This window comes from Patella vulgata, chromosome 2, assembly GCF_932274485.2.
Source record: "Patella vulgata chromosome 2, xgPatVulg1.2, whole genome shotgun sequence".
NCBI classification, from domain to species: domain Eukaryota; kingdom Metazoa; phylum Mollusca; class Gastropoda; family Patellidae; genus Patella; species Patella vulgata.
The window spans coordinates 70768739-70789136 of record NC_065880.2 but is presented as its reverse complement, the minus strand read 5'-3'; the positions used below and the strand labels follow the sequence as shown (position 1 = coordinate 70789136).

General features: G+C 32.1%; 1 protein-coding gene across 1 annotated transcript; it reads left to right on the top strand.

Annotated features, from left to right (window-relative positions):
- Positions 1–114: 114 nt before the first annotated feature.
- On the top strand, positions 115–19608 carry LOC126810592 (cold shock domain-containing protein E1). The gene is made up of 18 exons (XM_050535747.1): positions 115–192; positions 1530–1791; positions 2318–2455; positions 2976–3072; positions 4053–4213; positions 5872–6029; positions 6523–6736; positions 7221–7390; positions 7816–7987; positions 9692–9835; positions 10784–10919; positions 11615–11736; positions 12353–12525; positions 12853–12979; positions 14452–14560; positions 15137–15324; positions 15814–15977; positions 16936–19608. The coding sequence occupies exons 2-18, from the start codon at positions 1732–1734 to the stop codon at positions 17087–17089; spliced, it is 2487 nt and encodes an 828-aa protein (XP_050391704.1). The 5' UTR covers positions 115–192; positions 1530–1731; the 3' UTR covers positions 17090–19608.
- The last annotated feature ends 790 nt before the right edge of the window (positions 19609–20398 follow it).

Genomic DNA, 20398 nt, shown 5'->3' with positions numbered 1-20398 from the left:
TAACAGTTTATTTATAAAAGATTTCAACGGCAATGAGTAACTATTATGTGCCGAATTGATAGATAATAACAGAAAAAAGTATTTGATTAATAAAATAAAATATTTTCTTTGTAACTGACAGGTTTGGTTAGAGAGTTTCGATGAGTGGTTTCCTAAGATGGCGGCTTCGCTGCAGTGATGTGCGGAATTGGGGTGCGCAAATTCAATTTTGTCTTCTTTTATGTAGAAAGATTGAGATTTAAATACTTTTACATGGTCTTTATGTTGATATTGTATATTCCAGTTTTCAAATTATACGCCGATTTTTATATAATGACCTCAAAAAATCACTCAAGATACACATCTTGAACAGATCCTACGCATTTTATTGAGAAAAAGTGGGCAAATTGCCCAACTCAGCAATTTATCGTCTCGAACGTCAAAATATGTTGCCACCTGGAACTTGTTCGTAAATTAGAATTGAATTTAAAAAATGAAATAGTTGAATATATGGATTTATTTCTTTGCAAAGAGTAAATTTGTTAATGAAAAATTATGATCTTTTGTTATTGTTTTGTAAATCTATTATCAAGGTGTTAGTACTAGTAGGACTAGAGTAGATAAGTAGATCTGGGCCCCAAGGCTATTTATTATGCATGCCAAAAATGAATAATATTTATGACTTGCAGTAGATGTACTTGGCCTCCAGACTGATATATCATAAATTTTTGATTAATTTCCTTTTCTGTTGAATTAACAATGTAAAATTACAATGAGGACAAGCATATTGCTATTATTAAATGGCATGCATGGATAGGGTTAGTCAGTCAATAGTGAACTCTGACTCATACTGTACTGTTTTCATCATAGCAATTACAAAGATAGTTCTAACAAATATGAGTTATCTGATTTTGGGTTTTATTAAAGGCCTGATGTGCCATATATGCTTTTTTGTTAAGATGTCAAATTCCTCACGGCTTAAATTAATACACACTAAATTTGTACCCTGCTGGATTATTTAACATTTACCTAATTAAGAAATCAAAATACCAACGCCAGATAACCACCTAGCTTGGATTCAATCAGATTTAAACTAGGACCATCAGGTTTCTCAGCTACTAATAACAGATGACAGCTTCTTGTTACACTCGGGCAACATAGTTCGTTGAAAATACAATTCATCATAACCTTAACTTTGTATATATATATACTGAACGGTATTGAACCATTTTTGGATGGTATTACAGTAATGCTAAATGACGCATCTTTTAGTGAGAAATCAAAAATGGAAATTATTTTAGAAAAATAGCTTTAAGTGGGGCCTACATCAGGCGTGTGTCACTGGGGTAGTTTGTTTAACCCAATTCAAGAGATAATTAGTATTCGTTACCTGTATTCTACCTCCCTGATTTGACTGTACATACCATTACTTGCGTTAATGATGTCATTTCTTGAAGTAGTTATTGTCTTTGTCTTACACTAACAGTTTTACTAGAGTAGTGACACTTTTAAATTTTTGTGTTATCTAAATTTTTTTTTTATCTTTTCAGCACTGAATTTGTAAATTAAAAACTGAAACATTTCCGAGCCATATTTAACGAGAAACATAAGAGATCAAATTGATTCTGAAATTTTAAATTTCAAACGTAACGACGATTGTGCCCATTCCATTAAAAACTTGCACACACTGCTAGCAAGCATCAACTGGGTTTGAAGGATTTTCACCATAGAGATCTATTAAACTGTAACAACATGGACAACTATAATGGTAGATCTCCTACTGTGAGAAAAGTAAACAGTCCACAAGTAAAGGTACTGGCACACAATCCTTTAGAAGTATTTAACTGGATAGAGCAATAAACTATAACACACATGTATTTATGGAAGAACAATTATTTAATTTTTTGGGGCCATGTGTTGAAGGGTATCCCCTTAATGTTTTCAAGCAAGTACAGTAAAAAATGTGTAGGGCAATTATATTGTTAGCTCGATGTTTTGGTCCTGCAACCTTCCAGACTTCACTCAACCAATGGTTCTTTTTGGACTGGCTTAACGACTGTTCTGCCATTCATAATAACAAGGTTTCGGACAATAATAATAGTATCACAATGCACTGGTTTGTACTAGTATGGACTTCAATCAAGGTTACAGAAAATTTACTAGAAAAAAATAATGAAGAATTAAATGGCCTGATTTTAAACTTTATCATAGCAGATTTGATGGGGTAATCATAAGAAGCAAACAAAATATAATTAAAAAGAAATCTTGTAACATAAGCTTACTGTTAATGTTTCATATATTTAAGTATTCTTATAATAAAATAATTTTTATGTTTTAGAAACTGTCAACCCAATCCTCAGACCCGGCCATCATGTCTTTTCATCAAGGCCCAAACAATGTCAATTCCTACAGCCTACAAACAACCAGTACAACTTCTAATGGTGTACGAGAAACAGGGCTTATTGATAAACTTCAGGTAAGGATTATTGTCCTTCCATCATTTCTTCTTTTGATAAATATTAAGTAGTAAAGCCGAAAAATTGCACAGCATACTCAATTAAGACCACACAGACATTGTAAGCCATAAGAGAAGAACAATAAAGTCAATTGAAAAAAAAAATAGGTTCTAGGCCCTTTAATCACCAAAACTTTGATAATTTTTAAAGATGCATCCTTTTGATTGCTTGAGATTTAAAATCCTAGTACAAACTATAGTTCTTGGCCAATGAAGGGTCTGAATTCTTTAAAATATTTTGGTTTGAAGTTTTTGTGAATGAGACACCAGGGACATTATCTGTAATTATGTGCCATTAAAATGCCATGTACAAATCGTAATCCTTTGTTAATTTTAATTTACATTAATAGGTCTTTTTAAAAAAAAAAAATAGAAGGGAATTTAAATTTTCACATATTTGGGAACTTCAATGAATTCAATTATAATCAGTCACAAATAAAAAATAAATTATTATATAAATAATTTTTTTATTGTATTTCAGCATTCCTACGGGTTTATTAATTGCTGTGATAGGGAGGCGAGATTATTTTTTCACTTTAGTGAATATAACGGTAACTTGGATACCATGAAAACTGGTGGTATGTATCTAAGGAATTTCTGTCTTTATTTCATTTGAACCATTTATTATCCTAAAATAAATGCCAAAATTGCAAATAACCGTGCGTATCGTTATTGTCATCATTTCTATGAATTTATCAATGTACAGTAGGCTCAAAATTTTCTTCTATTTATGTGAGCATGTGTCAACTTACTTATGCCAGTTACATAACGTTTTTTAATCAACCATACTTCATAGACATTGACCTTAATTTCAAGTTGCATAAATTTGATGTAATAAGTTTAGTATTTCCTTGCAGCTATTGTTTATTTCATGTTTCTACCATGAAATGGATTGTACAAATTACACTCATTCAGTATACACTGTATGTTCTTTCTCTCTTTTTTGCCAACATAATGATTAGAAGAAGCTAGGTACATGTATACACCAGCAATATATCATTATATAAGACATTTACTTTTCTTTTTTTATTTTATTAAAACAAGGTTTAAATGCCTGGCAATCTGCCAGTTCTCCTCAGTCATCTTAATTATTTAGTTAAGAGACGGTTAATATAAGTTATAAACTGTCTAATTCAACCAGCCTTCTAACTAAATATAATGCCTGGATAATTGTATAAACTATTAGTGTTAAAACAACTTGACCTATTTGTGTGTTTTTTTTTATTTATACAGTGTACTTTTGTATTTCTGTAACAGGCTTTGCTATAACTTGTTGAAAGAATATGTGTAAATTTTGTCCTGAATTCTATTGAATTTGTGTAAAAAAAATTTGATTTTAGAATAAAACAAGTATGTTCAGTCACCACATTACAATTAAGAACTTGGCTGCAAAAGTTACATGAATTTGGAAAGCCAACCGTAATAATCTTTCTTGTTAAAACATTTAATGACGGAAACAAAAACTTGAGTAGAATAATAAATTAAATAGCTTTTTTTTTTCGAGAAATGTCAGTTATTCTCGCAGTTGACATTTTTTTTTTATAAATTCTATTTTCAGATGCAGTTGAATTCCAGATGTCCTATGATCGTCGAACTGGTAAACCAATTGCTATAGCTGTTGTGAAAGTTGATCAGAGTATGATCACCACTGAAACTGTCAATGGTGAAAAATGTAACGGAATCATTGTACAAGAAGCAAAACCAACAAAAGCCAAAAATGTAAATTTTAATATTTTATTCTCAATCTGATTAAAACACAGATCCTATTTCATTTTGTTTTTTATAGTTCAAAATTTTTTTTTACTTGTCTTCACAACACTAGGATCTGGAAGAGTTGCTATATAACAGGCATTCTAGTTGATGTTAGGAATTAGCCAATGAAACGGTCTGTTACTGCAAGTTCTTGGCGTGCTCTGCACAGAACTGTGAGTAAACCCTTAGATACATGTACATCAACACAGATTGATTAATCAATGTCTGACGTCATAGGGTCAAAAGCCGCTCGTATGACCCCTGAAGCGACCTCCCAGTACAACTGCTCAGATCTTCATGTAGTGTAGGCCATTGAAAGTATAAAAAAGAAACCGAAACAAAATATAGATCTGTATTTTGATCAGATTGTTTTATTCTGTTACACATGTAATACTAACAATGAAATCTTAATAATTAATTCTGTTACAATACAAACTCTTGCAGGAAAGTATGTGGTTTAACCATTCATTTATTCATTATAATGCTATCATTGAATTTGCGGCACCACTAATATTAGTTCCATATTCTGAAGAGCGATAGAGAATGTTAAATCTACTTTCAAAAGATTTCTAGTAGTGCTGGGTATTGCGACTGCAGTCACGATACGATACGTATTGCGATTCATGTGCCACGATACGATACATATCGCGATTCATAACTAGGTCATAGATTTATCAATAAAACAACAAATTGAATATGTGATTGTGTTTTTAATGAAGCTCGAACTTCACCGCAGGTTGAACTGGCCGTCTTCTTACTCTTAGCAGACGAACTAATAGACATTCGCCACTATGGTGTCTTGTCAAGTGAGTGCTGAGATTGGTTGTATTACAACATTATTTTAGAATAGTTTTGCATATTCAACAAACTTTTGTTGTGTCACCTTTTAAAAACCAAAGTTTTCCCAAACTTTAGATTTATATTTCGCTCGAGGATTTGTTATTGCGACTGTGTTTTCCGCCATTTTGATTTTTGCAAGAGCTACTATCTATTATATTTAGGTTCTAAATTTATAATATTCTAGCGTAAAATGTCATTTTATGTATTTAAATATGTATGTTTTATTAACTAAGCCTTATAACAAACTTTAAAATTCGGAAACAAAACGAAAAGGCGTTAAAATCTTGTTAATCTAAACCTACAAAACTAACGGTAATTACGGGTGTGCGCTATTTATAGTAACACACGTCAAGACTACTGGACATCGTTTGCGAAGTGTCATTGTTTCAAATAAAATTTAGTGTATAATTTAAAATTTTTAAAGTTCATAATATATTTGAGAAAACTCAAAAAAGAATCGTGAAAAATCGATTCGGCATCCCACGATTCAATACAGGTATCGTGAGACGGTGAATCGCGATACATCGATTCAACGATATATCGTGCCATCACTAATTTCTAGATTCCTCCTGTTTGATTGACACCCTTAAAGCGGCATTTACATGATACAACCAATCCAAGCAGATGTTATCATTTAAAAACTCATTTGTTTTAACAAGCTATAACTGAGAGCTAAAGACTTTTCGTCTAAATATTTTGGCATATAGAAATGGACATTCATATTGAACAGTACAGAATGGTCAATATACAATGATCATGTTATAAATAATATCTATGTCTTATAGGGAACGGTACAGAATGGTCAAGATACAATGGGACGAGTAACGTATGAACATAGTGGAGAATGTTTCTTCTTGCCATATACTGTTGATGATATTTGTGATGGTTTAATAAAACTTAAAGCTGGTGATCATGTTCATTTTACCATAGCAACAGACAAACGGTTAGTTTCAAAATATTAGTACCAAATATTAGTGAAGCAGGAAGCTTATTCACAACTTTTTAGTGCAAGGTTTTATAGATAAGGCTTCAGATGATAATTTTGTATAAGAACTCTTGTGGTGAAGTAAGATGATGATACCAATGGTTATTTTGCAGATAGGAGAATACAGTGGTCATATTTTCAAAATGTTCTTTTTTATGTCTTTGGAAAGACATGCACACTTTTGAAATCTTTGCTGTTGATTTGATCAGATGGTTGCACAAGCAGTTATGTAAAGTTGTGTTGTATTCAAAATTTGAGACAGATCTGCCATTTCCGTGCTGAGTTATAGATTCATTTTTCAAGGAATCTCCGTTGTCACTTATGCAAAATGACTCTCCTGGTGAATTAGAGTTGCAAATCCATTAACAATTTTTTTTTTAAATGTCTCATTTTTCTTTGTCAAATAAAATCTGTGTTACTAAAGTCTTGTTTAAAATAATGTATTCTGCAGAACGGGACAAGTTCGTGCACGTCAACTGGATTTGGTTGAATCTCCTACTAACAAGAAACAACAAGGTGTTGTCTGCTCAATGAAGGAAAGTTTCGGATTTATCGAGAGGTCTGATGTTGTACGAGAAATATTCTTCCATTATAGCGAGTTTAACGGCAATATTAATGATCTAATTCTCGGTGATGATGTCGACTTCTGTGTTCAAAATAGAAATGTAAGTAAATCAGATTAAATTAATTATTTATTTAAATAAACATATTGCAGTATACAGCATCAGTGCTATTTGAGATTTTTAATATCCTACATAGCTGCACCAATCAGGCTTTTAAAGAGGGGCATATGACATGTAGTGAGCTATGGGGAAACTTTGCTCTGTCAGCGGCGCTATGGCTTACTCTTGATTTAAATTACAAATGCCCAGGTTTACGTACCAACCAATGAGTACCCTGGTTCTTGGATTTTTCGTCCCATGCTAATGAGTCGACGTTTTTCCTGACTAATCCCTCTGTCGGCACCACTAACAATTGGAAGTTTCTTGTTCTTAGGGCACGACCTTTGTTAGTATCCAGACATTGTTCATCTTGGTCCCAGTAACTCGGATGAAAGGCCGCAAAATCTTCAGAAACTCATTAGTGAAAGGGTCAAGTGCTTTAAAAGACAATGTATTAAGAAATATGGATTTTATTATTCTCTACCAGGGTAAAGAAGTAGCCATAGAGGTATCACGTCTACCTGAAGGTACAGTTATATTCGAAGATGTCTCTGTTAATCGTATCAAAGGAAAAGTTTTAAAAGAATTGAAAAATCCAAATAATCGACGTCTAAGTGATCCCCTAGGTGGCCGACTCATCTACGAAACTCCTAAAGGGTGAGTCATTGGAGATTTAATCCTTACAGGCCAATGGAAGTTCTGTATGGCTATATTTCTTATTATACCATATATTTTAAAACGAAAGAGATATTGGACATTCTCTTTTTTATATATTTATTTTATATCTGTGGAGGTCTGTCATTGAGTCAAGTGTCATGGTTTAGATCCAACACCTGTATGTGAAAAGGAGTAGGGCCACCTGCCCTTCCTAGCAGGTTTTCTCTGGGTCGTTCTGTTTTCTCCCACTGCTAAAGACCACGACAGACATGAGAATTATTAAAATAAAATTGTACTATATATTAGTCCGGAAATGACTTAGAAGTAGTTGTGTTGCATGGAATAAAATCACATCTTTCCATATTGATAAATGTCTTATATATTTTAGAACTACTTGGGTAAATTTGATATATAATATATTTCAGAACTATGGAGGTTCCATATGGTGATAAAGATCAGGTTGGAGAATATACGTTAATGCAAGGAGATTGTGTAGAGTTTAACGTTGCCACTGATAGACGCGATAAATTACAACGAGCAACAAATATTTCTCTTTTAGAAGAAACATTTCAAAAAGTTGGTGAACAAAGAGAAACTGTAAGTTATAATTCTGTTTATTCTATCAAAGTTATGGAAGTCATTTTAAAACGGTCTGCTCAGGTCCATCCGATTTTGATTCCAAAGCATATCGCATAAACTATTCAAGACATCTGTACGCACAGCAACCTATTATATTATTTGTACCTTTTACTAATTAGAGATTTGTCAGATCTGATAATTTTTGTGTTTCCATGGAAACTAATTTGAAATTGGTGTACAAGGACTAAGGATGTTGATAACCTGGCCTTCATGTTATCTCTTATTTTAGAGAATAATTATTAATTTTGTTTCACAATGTCTTGAATTTTGCAAACAGTTGGACTCCTGTATAGAAAAATAACATTGGTGTTAAAACTGTAAACATCACAAGCTATTGGAAAACAATGTAAAAAAAACATAATATGTAGATTATTTAGATTGTTTGGGAAAAAATGTTGATATATTACTAGTTCTTTGAAGTAAATTTTTTATGCTGAGTTATATGATATTGTTGATCTTGGGTGAATTTTTTTTTCTCATTACCTACATTGATGAAAAATATGGTTGTTTCACTGACCTGACAAAGTATGTGTATTATTTTGGAGTTGTGCCATGTCAATGTAGAATTTTTTTTATTGCATACTAGTCTATAATGTATACTAAATGTTTTTATAACTGAATATGTGTTGGAGAATGTCAATCATATCTGACACTCATAACAAAAATTAGATATCAAAGTTGGTATTTGGTACATTTAAAGATACATTATGTAAGATTTTATAAAGAATTGCCTGTTCTTGCTATAGTAATAGTAATAAAGTTACTTTAATTCTGTTCTAAATGAAGTTATCAATCTTAAAGGTTTGAAAACAAATAGCCTAAATAATCTTGCTGCAGTAATGCTTTCAAGTATCGATAATTGCTGACCATCCACCGTTCAATAATTGATAATATCGGCAAATTATTCTTACTTAGGAATTTGTTTTGGAAACATTCATAATTTGTATACAAATTATGTGAGCTTATGCTGTAATGTCATTATGTATACATGTAGCATTTATTTCATTGATGTGAAAATAAAATAATAGCACTCTATACCAAAACCACGATGTCGAAACTCAACCAACCTCATTTGGAAGACAGAACCGTCACTGCTCAAAATATCTGTGTCGCTTATGACCAGAACAATAATGAGTAAAATGTATTTCCCTTTTAAACGCATTTAACGTCCAGTTTATTTCTTGTAGTGATTTTTCATGCTCACAGAAGGCCTTGAATAATGGCTTAATTCGTGTTTTGACTCTTGGTCACTATGAGATCTATATAATTTCAATATTCCACAGTATGTTGCGTTATGAGGAACTATTTGTTCTCATCATAAGTGGCGCTGGCGCCTCGCGTGATAAACAGAATGTCTGTAAGATAATTTTTATGTTTAATTACAGTTACCGAGCTAGGCCCAAGTACCGGGTATGCATTGCAAAGAATACTGTGATAAGGATAAATTATTATGGATTTCTTCTCACTAGTGACTACCTATAATTGTGCGATTATAGATATTTTTAATTTGTATCGCTTATCGATCTTCAAAACACTTTACTGGCGATTATTGGCAATATCAATATTTTCTGCCAGCCCTATTATTGGTACATATATCTTCGATGAATTATGTTGTCCTAGTCATCAGTCAGTTAACCCAGTTCATTTGGTTGTATTTTTCAGGGTTTAGTAGCCAGTTTAAAAGAAGGCTATGGGTTTATTCAATGTGTTGATCGGGATGTGCGGATGTTTTTTCACTACAGCGAACTACTAGATCCTACTCATGTTATAAAAGTACAAGATGACATGGAATTTACCGTTATTCAGGTAACTAATACCAGAAAATGTGCTTAAAAGATCACTTTTCTCTTTATTTCTGTGGCATAGTATGTTGTATTGCAATCTAAACATAGTAAAACATGTAAAAACAAAGGTTTTAAGAGAGCAAGAAGATTGTCCAATGGTAAACAACGGAAGTGAAAAGAAATGAAATGGAGTTTAACGTCCTACTGTTCTGCTCCTAACCTGGGCTAATGAAGACGGGGGTAAAGCAATGGAAGTAGGAGTATGTTGATAAAAATTTGATAAAAATATGCTTTCAAATACTACATATTATTGTGCCCTTAATAGGATTCAATTTCTATTCAATAAAAGAATAAGATCAAATACATGTTAAACAAGACAATAGTCATGGATTGTACACATTATTTTAACAACATTTTATTTAAATAGTTTAAGGGTTTCGGTGGAATATTTGATCAGGAAGCTAATAGTGGTAGTAACAAAAATAGCAATGTGGAACTCTGCTGCAAGTTTAAAATCTAATGCACAACCACTTATATCTTAGTAGATGAAAATGGATGGATAGTTATTTAAGTGAAAATTTCACTTAATTCATATCAGCTAGTTAAACATGCATAATGCAAGAGCTAAATCTGCCTATTGCAGGTCTTTCGTTAGGCCTTAAATGTTATATGAATTATTAATTAGACATTTATTAACGTGTCAAGACCACAATCAACTTTCGCTGTCATCGGATGCTCAAGATTTTCAACAGATTTAAACACGATTTGCGGTTAAGGATTTAATTAAAAAATGGATAATCAAGACTTTTACGATAGCAATGACAATCAAGACTCTGCTATTCTCCAAACAGCTCTAACATAGCTCAGAATAATGTAATTTAGCTAGATAATCTATCTAGTTTTTAACTATTATAACGAAAACTGTCAGCTCCTTATTTAATGCATCTTTAGGTATTCTTTATATTTTTAGGATCCGTCCTCCCCGAACCGTCATATTGCCATCAGGATAAAACCACTTATAAAGGGTTCTGTATCTCTACTGACTATACATCCACAGAAGTATATTGGAACTGTTGAAAAGGAACCAAGTACTCATAAAACACAGAGTAAGTATACCCTGACATGTTCGTCATTCCGGCTGTTAACAGAAGCACTTTTTGCCGTTCAGTTATAATGAATTTTAACATGAACCTTTCCCAAAGTGCAAAATAAATTTTCTGATTCTGCTGTGAAAACGATTAAAATGGATAGCTAGTAACTGCAGATTTAAATACAATATTGATAGTATTTGCTTGTACTGTAGAGCAAGAATTGTCTTATAAAATATGATTTTGAATGACCAGTGGATGTATAAAATTGTTTTCAATAGAGATTGTTCATTATACATGTAGTTCAAAACATTTTAACTGTGATTTCAAGTTGTATGTGTCAGACCACTCAACCAACCATGCCCTCATTCCTTTTCTTATTCTATTGGCATGTATTATATTTTAATACACAGGCGGGTTGGCTGGCCGATTGGTGTAACACATGCTCTTTAGATCATAAGGTCTGTCACCGAGTCACGTCTCGTAGTTTGATTTTTGGGTGGTAGTTGAAACAGAGTATGATCGCCAGTCTAACCTCGTGGGTTTTCTCAGAGTCCTTCGGTCTCCTCCCACTGCTAAAAACCCTACAGTCAAGCAAATTATTGAAAGAAAATATAATTTCAAAATGTCCTAGTTTTTGTATAGTGGACATTAAGTGTGATTTCTGTCTCTCCCTCTATATATATATATATCTCTTAATACACTATCTTTAGGTAAAAGTAAAGACAGCGAAAATGGAAGTATTGTCTATGATTACGATGGTGCAATACAGAAAATATATTATTCTTCTAAAGATGTCCTTGATGCTAAAAACAGTCCACGATATGGTGATAAGGTATGTTCATGATCATCTCCATTTGATTTGTTTTTCCCGTTGTGCCATCACTGTACCCTCATCCTAAGTTTATATACAGAATTTTAATATGGACCAACTTACCCTCTGTAAATTCCATTAATACGCTAAGTTAATTGGTGACGCACAATTTATTATTTATTATTGAACAAAGTTATGGGGAATGTTGAAACAGTCTCTGTCCACCCTATTCTGTTTCCAAAGCATATCTCATAAACCGTTCCCGATACTTTTATGACACATCAACCCATTATAATAGTTATGCTTCTTGGTAATTGGGAATTTCTCAGATTTGATTATTTAAGTGTTTCCATGGAAACAAATTTGACTTTATTATTGGTGTTTTTATTGTGATTTTCTGAAATCACTATCAACTGATGAATAGGTACCAGTTTTAAAGCTTGTGTTGCCATGCACACAGATTGATAAATCATGTCTGCATTCTACAGTTTTCATCAACACCTATGGTTCTTATCTGAATGTGTTATATGAAAGAAACACACTGTTGTACATCATAGATTAAAGATGTGATAAAATTCCATTAATTGACATTAATTATCAGGCAGTTATCAAGGTTTTTATTTTAACTTATTTCTAGGTTGAATTTAGTATTGCTGAACAGAAACGTAATGGTGTCAAGGTTGCCATTGATGTACGAGTTGTACTCCGTAATATAACAGGACGATGTCAAGGTTTTATCGCTACATTAAAAGATAACTATGGTTTTATAGAAAATGCTGAACATGATAAGGAAGTCTTTTTTCACTACAGGTAAAGCACACTTACGCACTTTTAAAAAAATTATTTTGTAGCTTGATTTCCCCATTTTTAGTTTGGTTGGAAAAACCCTGTCTATGTAAACATTGTTCATTTTAATAAAGGACTCTGGGAAACAATTGAATATGCTATAAAGTTTCCTTTCCATTCTTTCCATTGAAAAAGTTTATATATATTGTGTTACCAAAATTGCCCTCATCAAAACAAAACTATTTGACTGTTGTGATTATCATCTGTATTTTTATACATGTCATAAGACATGTTTGGTATATAATTTGAGCTCACTTCATCTGTTTTAGAATAATATATTCTATTTTTTAGTTCATATGATGGTGATATTGTTGAATTGGAACTCGGTGATGAAGTAGAGTATGTTCTGGCTAGAAAATCATCAAAATTAAGTGCTGAAAATATCTATAAGTTAAACAAAGGAACTGTAGCACCAGTTGTAAGTTTAAAATATATTATTTCATTACTGTTAGAAAACAAGAAATTTGTCAGGAAGTTTGGTGCTATAGCTCTTGACCAGAGAATGTTAGCTGATTAAAAAAAAAATAATCCAAATTATAGGGGCATTATGGTTGATTAGATAAAGAGTTGACTGTTCTCACTATAATACTTAAAAAATAGATAACGTACAGAGAATATGCTGAAAATTTCAGTCAGATTTCTCCACTCTGAACCGCTTTTGAATTTTATTAAAGTCAGTAAGATAAAAAACAAAGTCTTGATTATCAATTTGCAAGGCAAACATCAATTGAACAAATATAAGTGCTAAAAAAATAGCACAACTCTGGAAGTGGGATAAAAGTTATATATAACCTGAATCTTTCCGAAGTGCAAACTTTGATTTTGCTGTGAAAACCATCAAAGTGAATGAGCAAGTAACTTCAGAATTTAGACAAAGAATTATTTGATCTGAAAAAAAACCCATTAGATTATTGTGCCCATAAATTTATTGCTGATTGTTTATAAAATTATGGTTTGGCTTTAACAAGTTGGCAAAAGTTAAAGCTGGAATGCGCTTGACTAAGCCATGTAGACTGTATGCAATGCCAGTCTGATTAAAATACAGATCTATATTTCGTTTCGTTTTTTTATACTTTCGATGGCCTACACTACATGAAGTTATAGCGATAGGTCACGTCAGGGGTCAAAAGACCGACTAATGACCCTATGACGTCAGACATTTGATTAACCAATCAGCATTGATGTTACTAGTGGATTACCCACAGTTTCGTGAAAAACACGCCTAAAACTCGCCGTAAATGACCGTTTCATTGGCTTATCCCTGACACCATTCAGAACATGAGTTAAATAACAACTCTTCCAGATCCAAGTGTAGTAAAGACAAGTAAAACGAAATTTTGAACTATAAAAACGAAACGAAATAGGGTCTGTGTTTTTAACCAGATTGTATGCAATGCTTAAGTATGTTACTTTGTTTCATTTAATTATATTTTTGTTCCTATTTCTCACTTTATCATATCACTGTAAGGACAGTAACTTTTGTACAATGGTAGGTTTTACTGTTGAGAATCCCTATTGTCATTAGCCTGGTTGGAGCAGAAAAGTAGGATGTTGACCCATATCATTCATTTATTCCATTGGTTGATTTTGTATTTATTACAGAAGGCGAGCAAGTTGTTGCTAAGGAAAATAGTTATTTTTGACTGGCTTGAATCAGCAGGTCTCATCAATAAATGACTTGTTTGAGATGCAACTCATTGTGAAAAATTCTACTCCATCGATCCATTCTGTGAAATAATGACAAAAAAATGATCATTTAGTGCAGAAATATATAGTATTTCCATCGAATTGATGCCAGTTTTTAAGTCAAGAAAATAAATTCAACCTGTCAACCATTGCTTTGGCCATAATTGATAAGACAATGTTTAATTCATCATTTCTTATTTGCAGGACATTCAAAGAGAACTAGGTCAACTGCAGGGGCGTATTATTCGACCAATGAGAATTGTTAACCCAGATCAAGATGAATATTCAGGACTTGTACAAGTTGGTGAAGAATGTAAGATTTTCAAATTTTATTGTAAACATTAAACAGGGATCACGCAAAAGCTAAATCTACCTATTGCAGGTCTTTAAGCCTGAAATATTCTATAAATTATTAACTAACTTACATTAATTAACTTACCAAGACGATAATCAACTCTCGATGCCATCGGATGGCTGTGATATAACTAGATTTAAATTCATGTTTTGGTCGATGCAGGTTACTATAATAATGGATAATCAAGACTTTGATTATTACCGAAACATTGGTCGTAATGACAATCGAGGCTAGGCTGTAATTGTATCACCAATATCTAGACTCAGAGTGAAGTAGTTTAACTGAAATTTTCAGCATATACTCCTTCCATTATCTATGGTTAAATCACTGATTGTAGCAGCTGTATTGCCCAAGCTCTGTTGGTTTGGAAATTGAAATTAAAAAAATCCAAAATAATTTGTATAGATACAGAAACTAATGGGTTGACAAATACACAGGCGACATTTGGTTATGCAATCGTGGGATATATACTTTAAGAATTCTGTGTCCATAAGTACATGTAATAACAAAGACATCTGTTTTTTATCATTTCAGTAAATGATGAGGCTGTTTGTTACCCCTATGGAATTACAAGTTTGGCTGATAAACGAGACTTCCTGCAGAAAGGGGACTTAGTTAAATTCCAAGTAGCTGCTGTTAAAGACTGTGGCAAATTGCGAGCTGTGAATATTGCTGCTTCTAGGAAATATATCCGAGCTACAGTTGATTCTGTGAAAGGACAGGTAAAATATCTATCACTGAATCTTAAAGTGGCAAGGAGGGTTGGGTAGCTTTTGATCTTAAGATATGTCAACAAGTCAAGTGGTGTGGTTTCAATTCCATGATTGAACATGACAAGGACTAGGGGGGTGGGGGTGGATGGCCGAATAGTAGCACGTATCATAAGGTCTGGCATTTAGTCAACTGACATGGTTTCGATTCCCAAGTTGTACGTAACAAGGACTAGGGTCGCCTGTGCAACCAAGCAAATTATTGAAATAAAATTGAACCATATGTTAGTCCCGAAATGACATGGTTTGTGTCGAGTGGACACAAAAATAAGGGAAGTTTAAGAGGTTTTTTACACAAATCTCATATTTGGTACATAAAATGTTTGAATTCTTCTTCTGAGCTTAGTTTTTACAGACAATTACAACACAAAAGCCATGTTCCTAGTTTAAAACCTGAAATGTCAATGCAGTGAATGACCAGTAATTTTATTTTTCTCCTAGTTCGGATTTATTAACTATGAAGTTGAAGATGGTAAGAAGTTATTTTTCCACATGACTGAAGTCCACGACGGAGCCGGTATAACACCTGGCAATGAAGTTGAGTTTGTTGTTGTCCAAAATCAACGCAATGGAAAATATTCAGCTTGCAGTCTTCGTAAAATAACGTAAGTTTTAAAATTCTTCATAGGTCGTAATCTCCCAGCAACAAACTGTAAAAGACATTTCAGACACAAATCCAGGCTTTGTCAAGCACAAACCTTCTGGGCCCTGTTATTTTGTCAAGCACAAACCTTCTAAGGCCTGTTTTTTTGTCAAGGACAAGATTTGTCTTTTCAGCATTTTTATTGATACTAGTTCATAGGTCCAACTAAAATCATTATTTACAGTCTTAGTTGTTTGCATATTTCATTGTTAAGCTTGGATGAAGTAAGTGGGTTATAGGTCCAATTGGGGTTGTTGTTTTTTTTTTAAAAGTGATCTGATGGTAGATTTTGAATTTTTTTCTTTTTTTTTCTTTAAATCACTGTCACTTATCAAATATAGCCAAACAAAACCAGGCCCCAAGTTCACAAAGCATTCTCAGACTTAAGTTAACAATTTTCTCAAAATTGTTCGCCTTATTTTAACTAAAATATAGTCTTCATAAAACTTTTGTTGTTTTAATGTGTCAAATACATCAGTAAGAAACTATGCGTATGTGCAAAGTTTTGTGTTTTTGGATCAAAGATATTTCTCATAAACACTGATTGAAAGTTGAGTAAATTCTTAACTTAAGTCTGAGAATGCTTTGTGAACTCGTGTCCAGGTTTTAACAGTGAGCACATGCCCTAAACAAATTAAGTGTAAGTGTATCTTAGTTTTTTCCGAACTGGTATATGTTGTTTACATGAATATTCATGACCTCTGTATATACGAATAGTAATAAGTTACATATGTGGCAGCCTGAAGATTTAGTTGTCATGGTAAAGTGTGCAGTTGTCTTCTGTGCATCAAAGCAATAACATATGTGTTGTAATGTACAGCTGTGAGAATAAATATATGAATAAGTAAAGGGTGATCATTTAGAATTATATCAGTTTTGCAATCAGTTTTCAATTATTGTTGTCTTCTATATTTTAATAGTGAAAGTCGTCGACCAGAGCGTCTAATCAGTCGTTTAAAGAGCATGTCTGATGAATCGGCTCCACGTATAGTAGTAATTCGACAACCTAAAGGACCAGATGACACTTCTAAAGGATTTTGTTTGCCACGGCAAATCTGGAAAGCACCTACATGAAAAAATCTGCTTTGAAACTTGTGTATTAAGGCATCTTTAAAATTCCTTAAAAAGACAGAATAATTGGTCTTTCATAATTCTCTTTAAACATTGCAGTCTTGATGAGATGTGAATCCTTTTTGTCTTTCAATAAGAATAATGAAACTTAAATGAATTTTTGTTTAAAAAAAAAAAAAAATGAAGAAAAAAAAGGATCTTCAGTCGATGTCTTTATCATCAAATATAACTAGTCATAAAAATCGTATATATTTGAAATGAAATCTTTTTTTTTTTAATGTTATATATCACAATGAAAATGGCTAATTCTAGGCTAAACTAGAATGAAATTTGTCTTTATTGAATTATTTGGTTGGATATTTCATTACTTGAAAATGAAATGAAAAATAATATATTTCATTTTGCAAATCATATTCATTAAAAAAAAAAAAAAAAAAAAAAAATGAGATAAGTTACTAAACAAATGAAAAAATATTAACCACAAAGGACCATACTTTTTATTTTCCATGTATGCTTTAAATTTCAAAAATATATAAAATTAACCAAAAAAAAAGAAACTCATTAAATTGAAAATGGAAAATGTCATGTATAGTTAAACTCTGTCATTTACTTTAAATATTTTATTTTTCCTCTACAAAATGACTAGATCTTTAAAGTCAATGTAGTGTTAAGGACTGGAAAATCATGCTTCTTGAATTTGGTCTTGTTTTCTAAAAGACATTGGTTAATATCGTAAATGTATTGTTAGTTTGAAAAAAAATTGAAATTTCTCCCAAAAAATCATCCGCTAAGGGATTTTTATGAAAATAAATGAAGACCTGGAAACAAATTAATTATTTTAATTCAAACTTGCAGATATCGTATAACATGTGATAAACACAACTGAAGAAAGAAAACGATTGAGAATTAATAACTGTCAGATAGTTTAGTTGTCTCCCTTTGTAAACCCTTGTTAAATACTAAACTTGGCGCTGGTAATTAATTAGCATGCGTTTTTGTTTTTTTTTAGATTTCCAAATTCAAGAGTTCATAATGACTTTGTTACTAGTGTGTTTCAGTGTTTGTCTTTTATTTATTTTGATTTTTTTGGACATCACGAAAATACAAAATTGGTTTTCGATATAATTTGTCGAGATACCTCAAGTCAATTAACTTAAATCTGCAGTCAATAGTGCTTCCACTTAATGGACATTTGTAGATAAATTATTGCATTAAGGGGGTTAAATTGTTACTGTATGTGGACACATGTTATCACTATGGGTTTTGTTATAAGACAATATTTGAACCTTTTGTTAAACTTTTTGTACGCTATAATTATAAATGTAAGTGATGACTTGTGTTCACTTAATTTGTATAATTTTTAACATGTTACCCCTGCTGTCAAATGTTTTATATATGTATAAGATATGTATGAAATAATTATTTAAGCCAGTATATTTGTCGTTCAACTGATATTACATGTTTCCATCTTGTGCGAATAGTAAACTTATATTTACATTTGATGCATAATGTGGTTTTCTACTTTTGGTTTCACCATCTACTTTTGGTTTATCAATTATATGTATTATGTTATTAAAGTGCAATTATTATCTCATCTGTACTGTATTTTTAAATGTGTATTATACATATGTATTTATTGAATGGGGTCTTACCTGTTAATTAGGTTTACATGATTGAACCCATTATATGACTTGTATAAATAAGTCCATAATGAAGTCAGTTTATAAATGAAATTGACTCGTGTATATAAAATACACAAATAGATAATTGTCATGTGGAAAGAATATTAAATGAAATGTACAAGACTTAATAGCTTTGACACTGCATATACACCTTACCTGTTGAAAGGTAAACCAAATTAATTATTCAAAAACCATTAAGCAAAAATATTTTAAGGATTCAGCTTTTTTATTGGATAAGAGTCAAAATCGGGATACAACTTTTAGCTATTGGCCTATGATATATCTGAATTCTTATTATAAATTAGCTGAAGTGAATAAGGTCCTTGAATTGTAAATTGTACCCTGTTAATAGATTGATTAGATATCGTAATAATCTGCCTTATATACCAATAGCCTAACATCATACCTGATTACGTCTTTTAAAAAAAAGAAAATAATTAATCTAATAACTCAATGCAGTTAGAAATTTAAAAGATTTTTTTTTTGTGTGTGTATTTGCATGTCAATGAAATGTTTTATTTAAAAACTGACTCATAATTTTGTAGATCTTACATTAAGGATATAATTTTAATGTCCTTAAAAGAGAAGAACAATTTGATTGTTTACTTAAGGATGTTAGAAACATGGGGTTGTTCTTCTAAGTCATGTGATATTATTGCTGAGTTATTCATGGCTCACATAGCACATATTTTTTTTCGATGGAATTGACTAACAAAATGCTCGTTTAGGGCCTTGATGTAAAAGACTAAAACTATGTTATGTCTATATTTAATGGTTGTCGATGGTGACACCAGCCAGATTTTAATTGCCGCTGATCAATAAACTAAAGGAAGTAATAAATTATTTGTTTTATTATTTGAATAAGATATCAAGACATTAAAAATAAGCGCTTTTTGTCTGCCCAACCTTCTTGTGGTTTTTTGGGGGGGTCCTCTGGTTCACCCCCCATTCCAAAAGACACTTAAGTGCAAGCAAATTATTGAAATAAAATTGTACAATGTTAGTCCCTAAATGACCTAATTTGTGTCATGTTAATGTTAAGTGCTCTTACTTGTATACTGGCCATTTGCATTAATTTGGTTTGACTGTAGAATTGACATGGCATGTTCGTGGGCGATATAAGGTTCATCCCTTCAAACCAGGCTAGCTCACTATAACCAGAGTTCAGTCCCAGAAAATTCTCTGTGATATTTGAGTGTGATTACTACTTGTCTGTGATCCACTATGGTTGGCTTGGCCAGAAAGTGTGTTCAGATGGGATGAAAAACTGAGGTCCTGTGTACATGATGGCATGTGCGTACAGAAATAAGAGTAATGCCACTGCTTGGGCAAAATTTCTGTCATACCCCCCTCCCACCTCCCTCTCCCAAAACTATTAAGTTTAGAGAATTTATAGATTCTTTATCCTTGGTCCAGAACGGCAACCTTTGTCCTTGAATGAAACCACTCACATCAGAATTGTATTCATTCTTATAAAAGTAAAAAAGAAACAGACCAACGGATGATATAATGATGCAAATGTAAGTTAAATGGTTGGTATATAAAAAAAAAAACTACACTGATGACAATACATATATTAGGCTAGTTTATTAGTCTTTAAACTGAAGATAATTTATCAAGGATGCGGGTA

Coding starts and splice junctions, on each gene's coding strand:
- LOC126810592 (XM_050535747.1), top strand. CDS start 1,732: ATGGACAACTATAATGGTAGATCTCCTACTGTGAGAAAAGTAAACAGT. Junction 7,988..9,691: donor TTGGTGAACAAAGAGAAACT/GTAAGTTATAAT, acceptor TGTATTTTTCAG/GGTTTAGTAGCCAGTTTAAA. Junction 9,836..10,783: donor TGGAATTTACCGTTATTCAG/GTAACTAATACC, acceptor TTATATTTTTAG/GATCCGTCCTCCCCGAACCG.